Source organism: Magallana gigas, chromosome 6 (genome assembly GCF_963853765.1).
Source record: "Magallana gigas chromosome 6, xbMagGiga1.1, whole genome shotgun sequence".
Lineage (NCBI taxonomy): Eukaryota > Metazoa > Mollusca > Bivalvia > Ostreida > Ostreidae > Magallana > Magallana gigas.
The window spans coordinates 43216872-43235329 of record NC_088858.1 but is presented as its reverse complement, the minus strand read 5'-3'; the positions used below and the strand labels follow the sequence as shown (position 1 = coordinate 43235329).

At 33.7% G+C, this 18458-nt stretch overlaps 2 protein-coding genes across 2 annotated transcripts; one reads left to right on the top strand and one right to left on the bottom strand.

Annotated features, from left to right (window-relative positions):
* Window positions 1–1231: 1231 nt before the first annotated feature.
* LOC105324556 (uncharacterized) lies at window positions 1232–4745 on the top strand. Its single transcript, XM_011423669.4, has 9 exons — window positions 1232–1356; window positions 1475–1561; window positions 3503–3577; window positions 3723–3794; window positions 3907–3948; window positions 4070–4153; window positions 4262–4333; window positions 4431–4511; window positions 4633–4745. The coding sequence occupies exons 2-9, from the start codon at window positions 1490–1492 to the stop codon at window positions 4720–4722; spliced, it is 588 nt and encodes a 195-aa protein (XP_011421971.3). The 5' UTR covers window positions 1232–1356; window positions 1475–1489; the 3' UTR covers window positions 4723–4745.
* A 437-nt stretch (window positions 4746–5182) lies between these two features.
* On the bottom strand, window positions 5183–12400 carry LOC105324555 (WD repeat-containing protein 41). Its single transcript, XM_011423667.4, has 14 exons — window positions 12288–12400; window positions 11547–11656; window positions 11290–11338; window positions 10845–10967; window positions 10371–10433; window positions 9380–9488; window positions 8404–8475; window positions 8005–8118; window positions 7397–7551; window positions 6963–7087; window positions 6615–6746; window positions 6287–6377; window positions 5791–5859; window positions 5183–5656 (listed from the first exon to the last, which is right to left on the bottom strand). Exons 1-14 carry the CDS (start codon window positions 12345–12347, stop codon window positions 5582–5584), a joined length of 1347 nt encoding a protein of 448 aa, XP_011421969.3. The 5' UTR covers window positions 12348–12400; the 3' UTR covers window positions 5183–5581.
* Between the last annotated feature and the right edge of the window lie 6058 nt (window positions 12401–18458).

The window sequence follows — 18458 nt, the reverse complement described above, 5'->3', positions numbered from 1 at the left end:
CCTTTCTTTTTTTTTTGATAGAGAGAGAAAACAGAGGGGGAGAGAGAGACTAGGAATGGTACAGATGTATTTTATCAGTCAAAAATAGACAAAACTCCTGGCCAATATGTTGTAACTTATTATCTTCAAGAATGAATTTAAGTTCTAAGTTATACGATTATAACATAACTTGGGGCAGTTTACGCTTCATAAACTGCGTATTCCTTATAATTTAATTTTCTACAACTTAAAGTACAAAATATGGCCCTTTATTTAAAGAAATGACATTAAATTGCACAGAATTTACATTAAACGTCAAGCGGATTAATACGCTAATTTATTTAAATTTGGGATGGAAAATATTAATAGTCTGAACTATTATGTAATAATGATTTTGATACAATATGAAGTTTAACACATGTAGTGACTTTAAAAGTAATATCAAATTTAAAGTTTAAAAAACCTTAACAACACGTGTTAAGATTATTACAAAATTTTGGAGTAATCAAATTATAACGCAAATACAAAAATATTATTAATGTCATCTTTCCAAACCTTTGCATACAACTAGACATACATTTAATGCCTCATGTAAAAGAAAAAAAAGTATGGGTCACATCTCAAAAATTTGAGATATAGCATGAAATAAGCTAATTTTAGGCCAAAATTGTAGTTAATTTTTTCTTAACTTCTATGAAATAAAAGCTAAATATGCCAAAATATATCGATAGAAATATCAAAATATTGTTCAAATATGTTTTTCAGAACAGCTTAAATATATCGTAATACACAAGCTATCTAGAAGTTTGGTCTGCGCTGAAAACTATGAAGCTAAAGTAACAGTACTCTAAAACTATTGAGTTAAATTGTTCATTTTCTTCTTGAAAACCTTCCGTCACAAAACATACTCCCTTACTAAACCCTGTAAAAATGTAATTTTATTTCAACAATTTTATTCATAAAGATTATTTGGCATCGTAAAATATAAATATACATGTACTACTAAAATTAATATGTGATGCAGAATTTTCATATTAGAGGTGACCCCAAAATGGCTAAAACCTAAGGAGCGAGACTCTTTAAGCTAAGACTACGTATACGCCATCGGTGCATATTTCGCTTGAAACCGCGTCATTTTTAACCTTTTTTGACGCAGGGAATAGATAGCTACGCCCTACTGAAAGTCCAAGGTCTTATTAAAATGGTTCTAAATACGTGAAACGTAATAATATCGGTGAAGATTTATCTTTTTCGTCACAACATTATTTCGTCACAACGCTATGTCGTCACATTCGTATATCGTCGCAGAGTTAATCGAGTGACGTCATAATTGGAATTGCAGCTTCACAACGTTGGAAAGCACAGTTCAGACTAAAGGTACGTTTTTGGTTAGCAAAGCTCAAAAGAGCTATGACATCATACTGAATGTATTACAGTACAAATAAGATTTGGGTATGCCTTTTTTAAAAATAGTTCTTATCTATTCTTTTCAAAGAAACACAAGTTTGTTATGGAAAAAGAACAGAGAATGGAGCAAGACGATAAAGATATTTTGCGAAGACTGAATTCGGACAAGTTGATGGTATGCTGATGATTGTATAAATGATTTATGTGCAACAAAATTCGGTTAATCATTAGCTTATTGAATACCTTAATGTTAGAATTGTGTATCTGTAGCCGGTGTTTTATTAAGGAAAACAAGTCCGGTTGTGGGTTATTCTCACTTTATTGCCTGACCCCAGGACTATAGTATATATGGGATCAGCCCTACATTAATTAACATAAATATTAATATACAATATGACAAACAATAATTTCATTTGCACGCTAACATGTATTTGTTATATAAGTAAAACACACAGTCCCACAGCCTCTAACATTGGTAATAAAATAATTACGTTTATGTTATTGAACTTGATAATTTAAAATGATATCAGCAACTATATACTCAGTTACTTACTATAATTGGCTATAAAATAGTACTCTAGAATTACATATAATATAAATGTAATAATGTGCATATCTAAGGATATCGTACCGATTTATGGAATCGAGCTGAGTCTAATGCTAACTATATCTGGGCAATGTAGCTGTCACATATACCTGGAACAGTGCCGTATTTCAATTAAAAGGTACATGAAATATTAGAGGATAGAATACAGCGTTACAAGTAAACTTCAACATTACGTTTTCATTATTTATAAAGTAAAATTATCAGAATACTAAATTAATATATACTTCTGGCAGACTATAAAAATATTCATTCATTCACTCATTCAAAAGAGGAAATATTAGTAGGAGATAAAAACTACTTACTGTGCTTTCTGAATGTAACTATTTATATGTACGTAAGTGGCTAGAATATGCTCTGCCTACGCCCTGAGTCGTAACTGGTCTGGTCACTCTCAGAACCTGTTAACTGGTTTTTATAAAATGCACGACCCGCCAAAGTGGCTAGGCCAATCAAATACGTTGATATATATACATACAACTGTCTTGTCGATCAGGTCGTTTAGTTATTAATAGTAACATGCAATAGAAGAAGATGAATATAGAATGAAATGATGATTTGATGAAAACAACATGAACATGAACACATATTTTATTTTATTTAAACACACATATTGATCTCTTTATTTAATAAACAAACACACGCAAAATCAACACTACCACATATCATTAATGGCACATTTTACTAACATAATGTGTTTTGTCATATACACGTATTACATGTATACTGCAGTACATGTATTTCTTTACATGAGACTCAACTCTTTTTAAAAATCATCAGAGCATCTGTGCTGTTTCATGAGGCCTATATTTTACCTATCAAATCATATCATGCGTGCATCTATGTCACTGGCGTCGGAAGCAAATTGAAAGTGGGGGGGGGGGGGGGGGGCTAGACTAATCCTCTGAAATATTGAGAAAAAAGTAATTCCCAAAATCATGGAAATCCTAATCCGTGGTGGGGGGGGGGGGGAAGTATACCTATACTTCCCGTAAAAAAAAATTACTTACCCAACAATTTTTTTCCCCGAAATCATGAAATTCCTAATCCGTGGGGGGGGGGGGGGGGGGGGGGAGATATGCTTCTGATTCCAGCTTTTCAATCTTTCAAGGTAAATTTAGAAACAATAATCTTTCCTGCGAGAAAAAGTGTGGGGGGGGGGCTGAACCCTCTATTATGCTATGTTTCTAATGGTAAGGTAAAAATTTGCAAAAAAAGTGGGGGGGCTAAGCCCCCCCCCCTAGCCCCCCCGGTTCCGACGCCTATGTATGTAATTTACCAGTTTACACACCATGTATTTTTGACGCGATTCGAGTTCATGGATAAAGATGTATTTGTCTACAGAAAAGTTGACAGTGTATGGAAGGATACTTGATGAATCTTTTGAACTTATTCGTCTGAACAGTTTTAATGCTATCCGTGTATTTACCGTGGAAACCTTATAAATTATGTGTCAAACCAGTGAGTGAATGAATTTTACTACATAATCTTTTATATTCTTTACTGTTACAGTCCCCCACGCCTGAAATGCTTCGAGAGTTACCCCTCTCTTACATTGGCGAACGGGCCGAGAGATACCACAGAATCGTGAGTCTATTGATACATACTGTAGAATTAAAAAATTCTTAGTTTATTTATTCTTTGCTAAGGGATATCCAAATTACCAGCCTCGGTTTATATGAGAATCACTGTACTGACGAAGTTCCTCGCTATTTTTTTTTCATCGTTTTAGATGATGGCGAAAACTAGGACTCAACTGCTACTTATGGACCATTTATGTCAACGAAGAGGCATCAATTTACAGGTAATTTTGCCATTCTTTTCTTATTTTTACCCCATTCCGCAAATTATTTGAGGTAGAAAACATGTTTAAATTAAATTGATTATAATATTTCTATGATTTATATTTTCAACAGAAAACCTTGGAAAGACAGCGCTGGGAGAGAACTCCTGAATCGGTAAAACTATTTTGATAAAAAAAAATTCATTCCAGAATCAGTGCATGTAGGTGTAAAAACCGTTTGTTTGACGAACGGTACTTATAATATAATTATTGTAATACTATATTTGATTTTGCAGGATTTGGGACCCCTTGTCGGCCTAAAACACGAGGCCGAAGACGATCTAGAGAGGATCAAGTTAAGGATCATCAAGGCTCCAAAGGTTCATATTTTTCATTCTTATATGATATTAAAATTATCTTGAAAAGTATAATAGTGAGACCGAGTCATGGTTACAACATATCATAACATTTGTTTTCCCCTCACACAGATAAGAAGCTCGGGACAATCTGCCGATGACCGCGTGGCGTCCTTTTACAGACTGGACGCAGACGATACGCAGGTAACACAATCAAGCGAGATATAAAAATAAAGGAATAAACAATGAAAATGACAAAAACATCTCTAATGTAAAATGTTAACCTTTTTTTTTCATAAAGGACAACCTGCAAGAAGATGGTTGTTGTGAAATGTTCAGAGCGTCACAAAAAGATGGGAACGGAATAATGGAGGACGGCAAGGTATATACTGTCCTAAGTCTTAAGTGTTAAAACAGTATCATTTTCCTGAAATTGAATACGCTGTATGCATGCAATAGATATGTAAGTTTATAAATATTGTTTCCTTTACTTTGCCATTCAGAAACAACAAAAAGAAAGAAAATCGTGGAAGAAACGATTGCTGAAACTGTTTAGCTGGTGCTGTGGGTCAGCAGAGAGAAGCAAGAACTAGACCATCACTTCAACATACTTAAATATATATTTTTTTTTAATTGAAAAGTTTCATATATAATTTATGGTAAAGTGCCAAAGTATTTCCAACAATTAATAAATTTATATATTTGTTTGAAAACATGTCGCTCTTTTATTTCTATGCATGTTCATGCACAGAACTTTACTACATTGCATAACTGTATAATATGTATGGTATCATGCCAGTCCAAACAATTTTATTATACAGCATCATATGACACTATGCCAAGAATGAGTTGTAAACATTTAAACAATAAAATGCTTTCTTTGGTGATTCATGCAGGTATGAAGGTAGCAGCCTGGCTTTGCGGAAAAATACATAACCCGCATGAGCGATTTTCCCTTTGAGGAATCTATCTAGTAAGCTTAAATCTCTTGTAAAACTTAATGAATAATCGTATGAGACATTACAAACAATAAAATAGTTATTACCATTGATAAACAGTAATTCCATGTACCTAAAGCCTCTCCCAGCCTGGTGATATCTTTATTGGAAAATCTCGATACAACATTCAACATCAAATACAACAAATTACAATTTCTCCCTACATCCTGGTTATAAGGAGTATAAAACACCCTCTTTGTTATCACACATTTATTAATTCTTAAGTTTTTACAAACATATAAATATTGCACAACAACAGCACCTATTAAAAATTGTTTTGGGTATTTGCTGTATGATTAACATTTTTGACATTTTAATGACCCATATATATCCATAAAACAAATACGAGTAGTGATTTACTGCTAATTATACAGGAATATAAACCTATATATGTACATGTATGTATGAAAAAATCACAGAATGAATAAACAAATGATAAAATATTTGGAATGCCTTAAACAATAACACTTGGATTTAAAACTTTTTCTTGTATAACTTGGTTTCTTTTCATTTTCTGCAACTCACTGTTCTGCAAAAGTAAAACAATATCGCTACTGCATCACATGAATCTGGGAAAATTTTAACTTTGTAAATTCTTGTATTTTAAATACAAGTGAGATTCTGTAAGTTTTCTATCTCTCGTAAAGAAAAATGCCTTTATACCTTCCATGCTATGACCAGATGGTCTCCTCCACAAGACAACATTCCCTCCAGGCCTTGGTCAACTATTCTCTGCAAAAATAAATGACATAAGATTATAAAAGAATACTCAAACAAGAACCAGGAGGGAGAATGCAGTGATCGAGGTCTCATATTGTGTAACTGCTCAAGTCAATTCATGTTGATTTAATCATTAGAAAAATATTGACCGTGACAACAGGACATAAATAACAAAGGTCAAACAGCTGTTTATGACCATGACTTCTCATTGTCAAAATGTGGAAACAAAATTCTTAACGAAGTATTTTTTACTACCATTGATACACATCAACAAACAAAAAGTTATGTGAGACTACAATTTTAAGACACATAATGACACCAGTATATCTTTATACTGGTATACACATATGTTACCCACTAGCTAAGTCACATATGGAATACCAGAAATAGTAACATAGTCTTGCAGATCTACGATTCTTGAAGCTTTGACTCTACTCACCATGACTGAGCCACAGTGCCCAAGACACTCCCCTAGCAGAACTGGCTCCGGAAAATGGTCCGGACTTTTACTATGGTGCAACTGACCAAAACTGAAATAAAAAATTTGAGATATGCAATTTCATTACCAGATTACACTTAAATATTAAGAATATGCAAGGAGCACATAGTCTTTTTTTTGTTTGCATAATATACTGGTATATATAAATGTTATTCATAAACCCTGGACTTGAAATAGAAAATTTTAAATACCCTGATTCACAATAAGACTTATATTGTTTACAAGTAAATGCATTGAGTAAACAGAACTGTATAGAGTACAGACTCACTTGATGTCCAGAAATCTCTCTATCGGACTGAGACCCATAGAAGCCTTCACAGCCAACTGTTCACCCGGGTTGTGGGACTTTTGACCCCACAATCGTATACTGCCATCTTCTGAACATGTTGCCAGCAACAGACTATAAAATCAAATTAGCAAAAATGACAACAATGTGCTTAACATGGTTTTGTGTTAAGAAAATATTTTCTGTGGTGTAACTCAGATATAACTTTCTCTGATTCAGTACTCTTTTGTTTAACACTTAAAAATCACAGGCAGAGGTCAGCTAATGACCTTGACAAAATATGTTATTTGATTGACCTTGAAAATATTATTAATACAATTAAACCATTACCCATCACAGACAAAGGTCAGCTGGGTGACCTTGGAGTAGTGAGCTTTCACCTTCCGACAGAGTAGAGTGTTGGACACAGTGTCAAACAGAGCAAAACCACAACCAATGGCTGCCAGCAGATATTTCTAAAACAGAAGTAAATTTTTGTGAATTGAAATTGCATTTTTGAGAATTTAGATCATTCTAAACTTCCAACACAAATTCTGTTTATAGACATTTGGAATTTATAAGGTGCATACAATTCTCATCTGCACATTACTGCTAGCTTATAAGGAGATTGATTAAAAATGCTTGTTCTGCATCTTCAAAAGAACAATTCATTGGTTCATGAACATAAAAATATTGTTTGAACAGAAATTATCTTACTATACTTTAGATGGTAAAAGATGGATCAAACTTGAATTTTTAAAAGTAAGAAAATCAGATTTTTATACCTGGTTTTCACAAGCTATATACTGCACACTGTATGGGTACATGTTTGCTTTGCCCTTGTAGTCGGCCATTGTGTTAAGCTTCTTCAAGGGTGTGAATGTTTCTGATGACCAGAGCAATATTGTGCCATCAAGTGAACCACTGGCAAACAACTTATCTGAATAAAATTATAAAAGCATGTCACAACCTCCAAATAGCGATATGGATTGAGATCTTTTAGCATGTTTAATTGGATTATCTTTAAGCACTCATCACCACCATCACAGACAACTCAGCATCACATGTTTTACTTATCATCAAACATTTGATGTTGGTATGTTATTTAACTGTAGTTCAATATTTTACTGTGTGGATTTTTCATGATATTATTGTGGAATTTATTGCGTGAATGAAAATTAGACTTCAATTTTATTTAAAATTTCAATAAAAGTTACAAAATTTTGAGGTAATGCATCCATAAGTCTGTTTGAAGCTTCCTGTAATTGCAAAATCTGAAACAAAATGCCTTTGACAATAAAGTTGAAAAATAATCAGACCATTAGGTGTATGAACTGTTCCTTTAACTTCTGCATTTGTACATGAGTTGAACATAAGAACAAAATAAACCCACCTGAGACAGGTACGAGCGCCCTGATGGCCTCTAGGTGCTCGGGCAGTCTCTTATCCTGACAAATCCTGTAGCTTGTTTCATTCAAATCTAGTAGGTCTTTGATGGAATACACAGCTAATATAAGCAAATTTCAAAATGCTTAATCTCTTTTATTTATACATACATGTACATAACATACATGTACATATGAAATTTTTTAAAATTACAATGTACCAATTCTACAATCATGAACATGCCTAAACTAAAGGGATATTTCTTTAAATATGAATACTGGTAGTTTATTCCAACACAAAGGGGATATTTCTTTAAAATATGTGAACAGTTCATTTCAACTACATGTAGTGTTAATAGCATTTTGTGAATAAATATTAAAACATTAGGATTAGGCAATTGACTTACTGAGTTCTTTGTCACATGCTGTTACAAATCTCTCATTCTTGAGGTTTGTAGAAATCAACAATGAAATGTCAGCTAAAACAAATATCAAGAACCAACTTTTATTTCAGAACAGAGTATTCATTTCAAAGCATTCATTTTAAGTTACATTACATGCATTCATGATCAAAGAGCATTATATTAGAACTGAATTAAAGCATATACCGTTATATAAAGTGGGGCCTCAGATATCCGGACGCCAGATAACCGGATTCTTCAGTTTACGGACGACTTAATTTATTTGGGAACAGATTTTTTTATACGCTATTTTGTCTCATTTATCCAGAATTCAGAGTTCCTGATCCGGACGGTCTGTTTTACCACAAAACACTGATTTACTACTAATTTTGCTTCATTTAACCGGACGGTAAAATTTGATGATACCCTACTCAGTACAAAAGATTACCACTGTCAATTAAGTTTCACACCTTTTTTATGTGCTAGACCCTCATGAGTAGCTTGTATAAACACACTGATTTCCCAAATCACTTTCAAAAATTGGAAAACTGCGAACAACAGTGTATCTCACACATATCACACTTGGACACAAAGAGTTTAGCTAGATTCGGTCATCATTATTGTCCGGTTAATATTTCATGATAAAATAATAAAATAAAGCAGAGTTCTTTATATTCAAAAACGTTCATATCAACAGACAACTCTAGCATGTGTTGCTATATGGTATGAAAGGCAAAAAATCCTAGTATCAACACTGGGAGCCATTGTATACAAATACATTATCATTCATGACAACCGTGAATAGACACATTTCAGATATCCGGCGCTTCACCTATCCGGATGATTGGACTTGGGAATGAAAGCATCCGGATAACTGAGGCTCCACTGTACATGTACTTGCATATGTGTAAATGATTTTTGGCAATGTGATCTGTTTAATTGTTAAGAGTTTAGTCAGATATGAAAGTAATTCAGAACTAACCTTCCTGCTTATCCAAAGGGAATGTGTCCAAAAGGGCCCCATCCTCTCCCCACAGATGAAGCTGTTCTCCTGCCGATACAAACATGTTCTCCAAGACAGGAAGCAGGCACTACCAAAAAGATCATTTTGATGTATAATAAAAACTTGAAAAAAAGCAAGAAATATCTTAAAAACATATAACAGTATACATATAGTTTGATGCAAGTTAACCAAAGGATTTTCAAAACATTCAGCATACAACATCAGTACTTTGACCTCAAAATTAATAGGAATCATCGTCTCCTTTGGGCATACCTATGCACCAGGAGTGATGTCCATCATGCAAAGAGGCTTCTCATAATATTGAGGGGACAACACTTAGTCTATTGACCCTTCAATATTTTGACCTCATGATCTCAAAATTGAAAGAAGTCATCTAATTCTTATAGAACACCTATCTAGCAAGTAAGAGTCTGATGTTTGTCCAACAAATGGAGAACACTTGTTTTACAACTTCAATGTCAGATTCTACTCCTCTTGCACAAATATGCAAAGACTAAAAGGAGAAGAATAGGTTCTGTGCAGTCTTTCAATCATTTAATGGGACAAATAGTGAAGTGGAATAACAGCACATTTATTTCTTAAGTTAAGTCCTTCTCCATGCCATGAAGGCGCATAAGGCCGGTGATTATCCCCACTTTTGCGCAGTGCTAAGGGGGTGAGAGTCATTGACGTCCCATGGGTGGGACACCAATCCATCGCAGATTACCCCCCAGCATAAGCCGTTACCCCATTTCAGCTGGGTGGACTTAGACAATGTAGATAAAGTGCCTCGTCTAAGTGCACAACTTCAAGTGACCACAGTGGGGTTTGAACCAGCAACATTTTGGTTACTGGCCTAACGCCCATGACCACTGAGTCATGTGCTCCACCTGAGCTATGTGCTCCATCACATTTATTTGAAGTGTACCTTATCAATTTTATGATGCAGAATATCTTCTATGGTCTTTACCTTCACAGAAGTTCCATGTTCAGTGATATCTTGAACACATTTGCCTTGGTCGATGTTCCAAACCTGCATACCAAATGTTTGCAGTCAATTACTGTAAATGACTCAGTACTTTTAATTTGAAGATAAAAATAAAATATACAATTATATATGGAGAGAGAGGGAGGATAAAAGAGAGGAGGGGAGAGATTTTGAAAGAAAACACAATTAAGCAAGCAATACAACATCCAATAAAATTAACTCCAAATGAAAAAATCCACAAATCATTTTGATTAAATAAACTTCAAATTAATCAAGTAAAAAATTGAAGTCCTTAATATGATCTTGTTAGCAATTAAGTTTTTTAAAAATGTTCTATATCATAAACTTGTTATCACCAGCCCTTAAAAGTTTATCACCCATGGTACTTCAAATAACATGATAGAAAATGCATTAAATTTTCAGGAAATGAATTCTTTAAAAATGACTTCTTTATACCTTGATATGTTTATCTGATGACCCCGTAATCAGCAAATTGGAATCTTTGTTCTTCCCATCGATGGATAGCATACATGTGATTGGTCTAGAATGGGCCTCGAAAAACGACAGCTTCATACAGAGCTACAAATTAAAATATTCAATTGAACTTCAATATCTCAAACACTCGTCAGATATCTTGAATACATTGAATGGATATGTTCGATTCGAAGTGATTTGTAAGTCCCAACCACTTATTCTTTAAAGTAGTTTACCCTCGATATCTTGAATACTCAAATATCTTGAAGTTTTTTTAAACAGTCCAATTTAGTTCAAGATAACAAAGCTTGACTGTACTCATATTTTTGAAACAACTCACAAGTAATTATCAATGAGAGAAATTAGTGACATTTATAGAAATTCATTATGATAGTGTACATTGACGTTTCTGCTAAAATCCTTATACCTGTGTGTCCCATACAACCACCACCCCATCATCACCAGCTGATACACATCTAAAAAAAGAACAATGTTACATCAGGTTATAAATATACAAATACACAACAGTCTTCCTTTAACTTGTGTTAAAATGAAATGGTTTTTTTTCTATAATTTGCAAGAAATACTACAGAATACGTCAAACACCTCACAACTTAAGCTCACAATTTTACAAAGAAGAAAAACTTTCATAAAAACTACATAAATAAAAATTTTATAAATTACCTTCTATCATCAATTACCAACAGATGGCGCACTATATCTGTATGGTGCTGGAGGAAATACAATTCTGTGTAAGGGTTACATGTCTCCTCCCCTTCAATCTCTTCCACAACCTGTTATGGTAAAATAAAATATACTAGTCTAAGACTGTTTTCTGCCAAGTACATGCTCTGGCTATCCCTCTAATGTTGCATGATACATGTAGTTGGTAAACTGAGATGTTTGATTCATTGCAAGGGTGGGAACTGGTACTTGAAAAAAAATTAATTAACTTCATATGAATAGTCCGAAATATCTGAGGTTTTCCTGGCTTTTTTTAACATTTTACTTCCTGACTAGTAAAATATCAAAATCGTTAAAAAAAAAAAAAGCCAGGAAACCGTCAGATATGTACATAGCATATGATCATGATTCAGAGTCACACAAGTATATACACATGTACGTACAATATACATGAATTGCACCAATTACATGTAGGCCTACAAACTTACGACATAATAATGAAATAATTTTGACCAACGTTGCCCAGTACAATCTAACGTTACAAATTCGTTTTTTTCTTCTCCTTTTCAGGGACATGCACATCCTTCAATCATAGATTCAAAATAAATACGTTATATAGCCTGTCTACAGATCTACATGTACTTTCATTTTCATTTAATAACCCGTGTTTTTCGTTATTTGAAGGAGACTCAAATTGAACTTATCAACAATATTGACTGTTTACAGAATACACAAAGCTACCTCTTTGTCTTCATCCTTCTGTTGGTCACCTTTTCTCCACAATTTTTGCCACATTGACATTTGACATGTTAGGCGTCAATCCAGCAGTTTTGTTTTGTAAATACTGGCAAATGTCGAACCCGATCATTTTTTAAACGAGGAAGGCTTTTTAATATTTTTGACTGCTGTTTTTTTATCACATAAAACCCCCCAAAAGTACATGCCTAAAAATGTTAATCAAAATAAAAACTATCCATAATCTATCAATTTTTTAACAGCAGTATGATTTTTTTTTTACTTTTATAGGCTTGGCTAAAATCTTCTAAATTTTAATCCCATACATTTTATACTAATCTATCCTATGTTCCTTGCGTTACCTACAAAATGAACTTGTATTAACTTTTTGTTTATTAAGTTTTGTTATTTATTTATTTTTTTATTTGTACCTTAATGTCTCAAGTTGGACAATAAATCAAGAGAATTAAAATGCTTTCAAAATAAACATAGGCAAACAGTGTGACAAACGATTCTAAATATAAATGCTCTTCACATGAAACTCAAATTAAAGTAAATTGTCAGAATTTTCAAAAGTTCCTATATATTACCTTTTTTTTTCTATAAAAAACCCTACATATATTCTTAAAATATTTAGATAGAATAGTCTTTGCAGATTGCAGTTATCTTTCTTTCACTGAATTAGATATCTCAGAATTTATGGAAATTGGTTTCGAATTTGGTTTTAAACTTACATGTAAAATATCAAAAGATCTCAGGAAAACTTACCACGTGTAAATTTTCATTCACAATACCATACTTGTATTCGACAATTTTGCAAATAATTGAAATAAAAAATAAATAAAATAAAATCGAATCCTTGTACAATTTACACATGCAGGTAAAGTGTCAGCTTGAATTTTCAAACTTGTCAACCAACGGTTCAACCGTATAGAATAGTAATCGTCCATATGTTATTTGTTTCTGCTGGGTTTTTTTTTTTACAATTAAAAAAGGAACCCGTCAAAACAAACAAAATATTTTTTTTTTGGTTTAAATCAAGAACCTCGAGATCTCTTTTTTCACGTGTACATGCATATATCTTTTCCTACACTGTAACAAAAAAAAAAAACCCTATATTATTTCATGAATAAAAAAAGCAAAGAGTATACAGAAATGATCGAGTTCTCGATTGGTTGTCGCTATTTTGGTTTCTGCAATATTTAAGAAATTGTATACTGCTTAATGTAATTCAAAATTCAAGATTTTAATTGATCTCAGAAAGGCAACATTAGTTTTCAGTTCTACATGTACAAAGTTACCAAATCGGCTGAAATATACATGTACCTGCATGTATTATAAAATTTTGTAGGCGTCGAGCTCCTGTCCTGGTTGATGCTTGTTCTATCATTTCGATTTTCTCCTTCTTCTGTTCTTTACATGCACGCAGCATCGCTTTTTGAAAGGGGAGAGGGGGCAAACCTATCCGATATCTCGAATAACACCCCCTTCTAACTAATCCTTCAATTTGGTAGGGGGTAGGGGTTATAGTGGGAAGTACATATACCTAAAACTTCTATTTTACTATTTTAATTTTAATTTGGTTAATATTCTTATAATGTTATATGCCATACCCCCCCCCCCCCCTTTCAGGTGGATGTTCCCCTCTCCCTCCCCCTGCTACGTGCTTGCTTTATTCCAAAATCATAAATAGGAATAGACTAAAATAAATCTTGTAATTTTACCTCCTAGCAGTATTGTAGATATGCTTGTACAAGTTACGGATTTTCAACTGACAAACCGTAAAATTGCCCTCCTCCCATTCCAAAATTATCGATTAAAATGTTGAAGACCTATGCTTGTTTTAATAGAACCTCCTTCTGTTAAAAAATCATAGCAAAAACTATTTTGTTTCATTCTTAAGCATCGTAATTGGCAATTTTATAATATTTATAAGTGTTCTTGTACCAAAAAGAAGCGTTCTTAATTATGTGCGCCAAAATAGATGTCCAAAAATACGTTTCCACTAAGTAGAATAGCTTTCCGATCACTTCTTTAAGAATACATAGTGCCAAAATGTTTAACACTTTTATATTTGACACACAATGGGTACTTTGTAACAAATATTTTTGAGCAACATTATATATCTACTCAATATATTTGGGGATGACATAATGACGCGAAATGTAATGTTAGTACGTTCAATTAATGCTGGCGAAACAATGAAATCCATTCTACGAGAACTAGAAGTATATAAAAGATAAACGCACTTTTAGAGAGCACATCAATAAATTACTCTATGAAATAGATCAGGGAAGTTTTATCCCAAGATTACAGTACACGCAGTAATCGGTTTATCGCCACCTAACAGGAGAAAGGGGGGTGGGGATCTCAGACAATTAAGAAAGCAGACAATAACGACATCTAAATCTTATTACCCCTCCCCTTAATTGTTCAACCATCTCACTCAATCTGGGAATCTACGCAAGGTTTTTATTCCCCTTGTCGCCCGTATTCTCAAGACTCGACTATACTATAAATCCATTGCCAAAATATAAACCAAGAAAGGGGGGGGGAGAGAGAAAACGTAGTACTTTTTTTCTATAATGGCACGCACTATCCCTATCATGTCAGGGTGAAACATGGTCGTTGTTACTGAAATGCCGAACAGTCTCCCTCATGGACCGAGAAACGTTTATCTCTTAGAGTTCCTGGGAAATAATGTAATTGTACAAAGTCACGATCCACCTAAACGGCTTCTGAGGGGACGCTAGTCGGTGCAAAGAGTGTGTATTCTATTTGAGGGGTTTTATATCCCAAGTGTGCATATGGGGTTTCCTGATTTTGTTAATTACTCAGTAATTGGAAATGATTCAATTGACTCTAAGCCTTTTAATGGTTGTGTTACATGTAATAATCATGTATTACACCTATCATATGTGTATATGCTAAACTGTGTGTAAGATTGTTTTAATATATTCAACTAATGGCGCCCATAAGGTATATTGTAAGTTTGCAAATTTTTTGGAAAAAAAATCCATTCAGAACTTTTCTGTATGTTAACAATGAAAAAGATTTTTTTCTCGTGTTGGAAATAAAAGGTGTTTTTTTTTAAAAACCACACAACACCCTGACAAGAAATGACCAATATAGTTTTCACAACCAGAAACAATCCATCAGCATTTATACAAGCGTATAAATGTAGACAACAAGAGGCGTATAGAAAGATGCTGTGAAGAACAAGGGATGTTATATACAGCACTGAACACCATCAAAGGGAGGATATCGCCCGATATTGTTCAGCGCATTTCGGCGAAACAATAAATCAAGAAAGAAAATTACAAGACGCGACAAGAAATCGGAAAGTGGTCAAAATTCGGGATTCCATTTGTCAGACCTGACAGGAGCAAAGATACAAATATAATGTTACACTTTTAGTAAAATTACATCTGCTGCTGATTCGATTTTTTTCCTTTTGTCTACTATCACCCAAAAAAGATGATAAGACCTTTCCGGAAATTGTTATCCCCAGCAGAGATGTTCAAACTTTATCTTTTGGTCTATGACAGTTCTTGCCCACATGTTCGCTGGAACATCATCAATTACAAGGTCATTCGTATAAATGCTAATGTCGTTCGGAATTTTACAACATAGATCATCGCCTTCAAAATGATTGTAAACAGTGTCAGGGGATAAATTTACAATTCTTATGACTTGTGTTGTACGTTATGCATCAAGAAATATCTGTATCTATTTTAAATGTTCAACGAAGTTGATGTACATGCATGATGTGATAATATCGCTATGAAGTCAAGGCCATGATTTCATTTATAATGTTTCTAGATTACCTAAGCATTATTCAAGAATATTCGTTCTTTGTTGATTGGCTTGCATAGGAGACACTAAACATATCGTTCACTTAAATGACTCTTTTAACGTATCTTAACGGGTTCCTTCGCTCTCCAGCAACAATCGAACACGTTTTAGCTAATGACGGAAATCTCGCCCGTTCGTGTAGACTTTTTAATCGAACACGTCTCGAGAAGTACATTACTCGTTAAACACATTTCCGGATTTCCTGACAAGCAGCAATATTTGACAAGATTGGAGGAAATTCGTAATTATTTCGATCAAACATTATTGGCATGAATCGGTTTAAGACAATTCTGCTAATGAGTTGCTCGCTCTTACGTAAGGTACATGCCACAATTCCCCGGTTAATCCAATTTGATGCAACACAACAAACGTCCTTGTTCGGTATTTTAGTGACATTTCAGAGTTGCGTCAATATGCAGCTCATTCTATCTATGAAATCTGTAGAGAACATTGTCACCTTATCATTCTACGTAAACACCGATCTTTCTTCTGTTTCTCATTTGACGGAAATATCAATATATCAGATCTAACATTGATTTTTTTTGCATATTTTTTTTTTTGCCACAAGCATCGCCGAAATGACAAAAAGTACCGAGTTTATCAGTACCAAGTTATTCTATAAAAAAGCAGCTTTATGGGAAAAAAAACAAATCACATTTCAATGAGCACTTTGGCAGATTTGGAGAATGGCCTAATACCAGTTTAATTTTAAGATACACGGAGTACACATAAACTCCAAATTTAGGTACAAATATTACTTTCCCATAGAGAATCCTAATCTATAATTTAGATCAGACGTCCGACATATTATCAGGTTCAATGTCTCCTGTAAATACTGAAAACAAGTAGTTCTACTTCTCTCCTTGCCCATCTCTTTAACCCTGTATACTAATGCTCTAGATTCCTCTCTATCGATTATACAATTTACATCGTTAAAGAAAACGTTTATTAACTTCGAACTTCTTCACTAATTTCTGGGAAATAAGGGACCTAGTTTGACTCCAGCCAGTTTACTTCAGATTTAACAAGAATTGACAAAGTAAGATTTTGTCTGACTTTCTATTACCCTGGGGTTCGAGTTCGGTTTTTTCCTTATGAATATATTGGTCACTTATGATATTAAATTACAAATAACAATAAGAACTCTTGACTGTGTTGTTTTTCTTCTTTGGTTAAGTAGTTATAAAGAAAATTGAAGTCTGCCACAACCACAATTACTATCACTCGCTTTATTTGATCAGTCACCTCTGTAACAGTCATTTTCGGTCATTAGTCCTCTGGCCTTCTTATCAACTCCTGTACAATAAAAAAGGAAAACTGTATATTCAGCAAAAAAAACCACCCCAGTTTACTTCATTTACAAGCAATTAATTTCTAAAAGAAATTGGTAATTACTAATCTTTTTAAATATACGTGAAAACGTACGAAACCGACGTAGCTGCATCGAGTCAACGTCATTCAAAATTTAACCTGAAAAAAATTAAGCTTGCAAATAATTTTCATTCAAGGCCTTGTTGTTTGCGTCACGTGGTCAAACATAGTCTACACTAAATGAAAATGTTGATACATGCACATGTGTATATGTGACAAATTACGTTTTCTGGTAGGGCACACGCGGGGTTTGCACAATCATTCTCTACAAAAATCGTCTTTATTTTTTATCGTTCAAAATTAAAAAATAAATAGAAATAATTATTTGCCATTAACATGCTGTACATAAAGGTCAGTATCTGATTAAATCTACCTTAAACACGTGATCAGCCAGTATTTAGTCAAAAAATGATTCCTTATTCCTTGATATAGTCATCAGACATGTACTTCGTAGAAGAATTAAAGCATGAAAACAGATAAGGGAAAACAGAGAGAGAGAGAGAGAGAGAGAGAGAGAGAGAGAGAGAGAGAGAGAGAGGTACACAGAACAAAAACACTTTGCCCAGTTCTTTTGTTCTCGAAGGTCTAAATTCATTAGTGCACAATAAAACAGATTAATTTTCAAACTAAGTCTTTACCATGCATGCATGCATGCATAGTGCAAGATAACCACGTGCACCTTCTTATCAAATAGATTATTAAATTATATAAATTTAGTAACTGTACCCATCATAGTCTGACCATATGCACTCTTATCTTGATCTTCGTCCCACGAAGTCGCCAGAAACAGAATGCAGTTGGTCTTTGGCGAGACCACGAAATTCCCAAATGTCTTTACTTCCCTTAGTATATCTTTTTGGGAGAATCTTCTTCGTTTGATTGAGTGAACCTTTTACAAGAACATGTACTTGTATTGTTTGAGATGAAAATGTAGTAAGTACTTTTAGAAGC

Excerpts from the sequence above, each read along its gene's own strand:
- LOC105324556 (XM_011423669.4), top strand. The coding sequence starts at position 1,490 with ATGGAAAAAGAACAGAGAATGGAGCAAGACGATAAAGATATTTTGCGA. Across the intron at positions 1,562-3,502 it reads TGAATTCGGACAAGTTGATG|TCCCCCACGCCTGAAATGCT; the intron begins GTATGCTGATGA and ends TTACTGTTACAG. Across the intron at positions 4,334-4,430 it reads TGGACGCAGACGATACGCAG|GACAACCTGCAAGAAGATGG; the intron begins GTAACACAATCA and ends TTTTTCATAAAG.
- LOC105324555 (XM_011423667.4), bottom strand. The coding sequence starts at position 12,347 with ATGTCAATGTGGCAAAAATTGTGGAGAAAAGGTGACCAACAGAAGGAT. Across the intron at positions 6,378-6,614 it reads GAGAGATTTCTGGACATCAA|TTTTGGTCAGTTGCACCATA; the intron begins GTGAGTCTGTAC and ends TTTTTATTTCAG. Across the intron at positions 5,860-6,286 it reads GGCACTGTGGCTCAGTCATG|AGAATAGTTGACCAAGGCCT; the intron begins GTGAGTAGAGTC and ends TTATTTTTGCAG.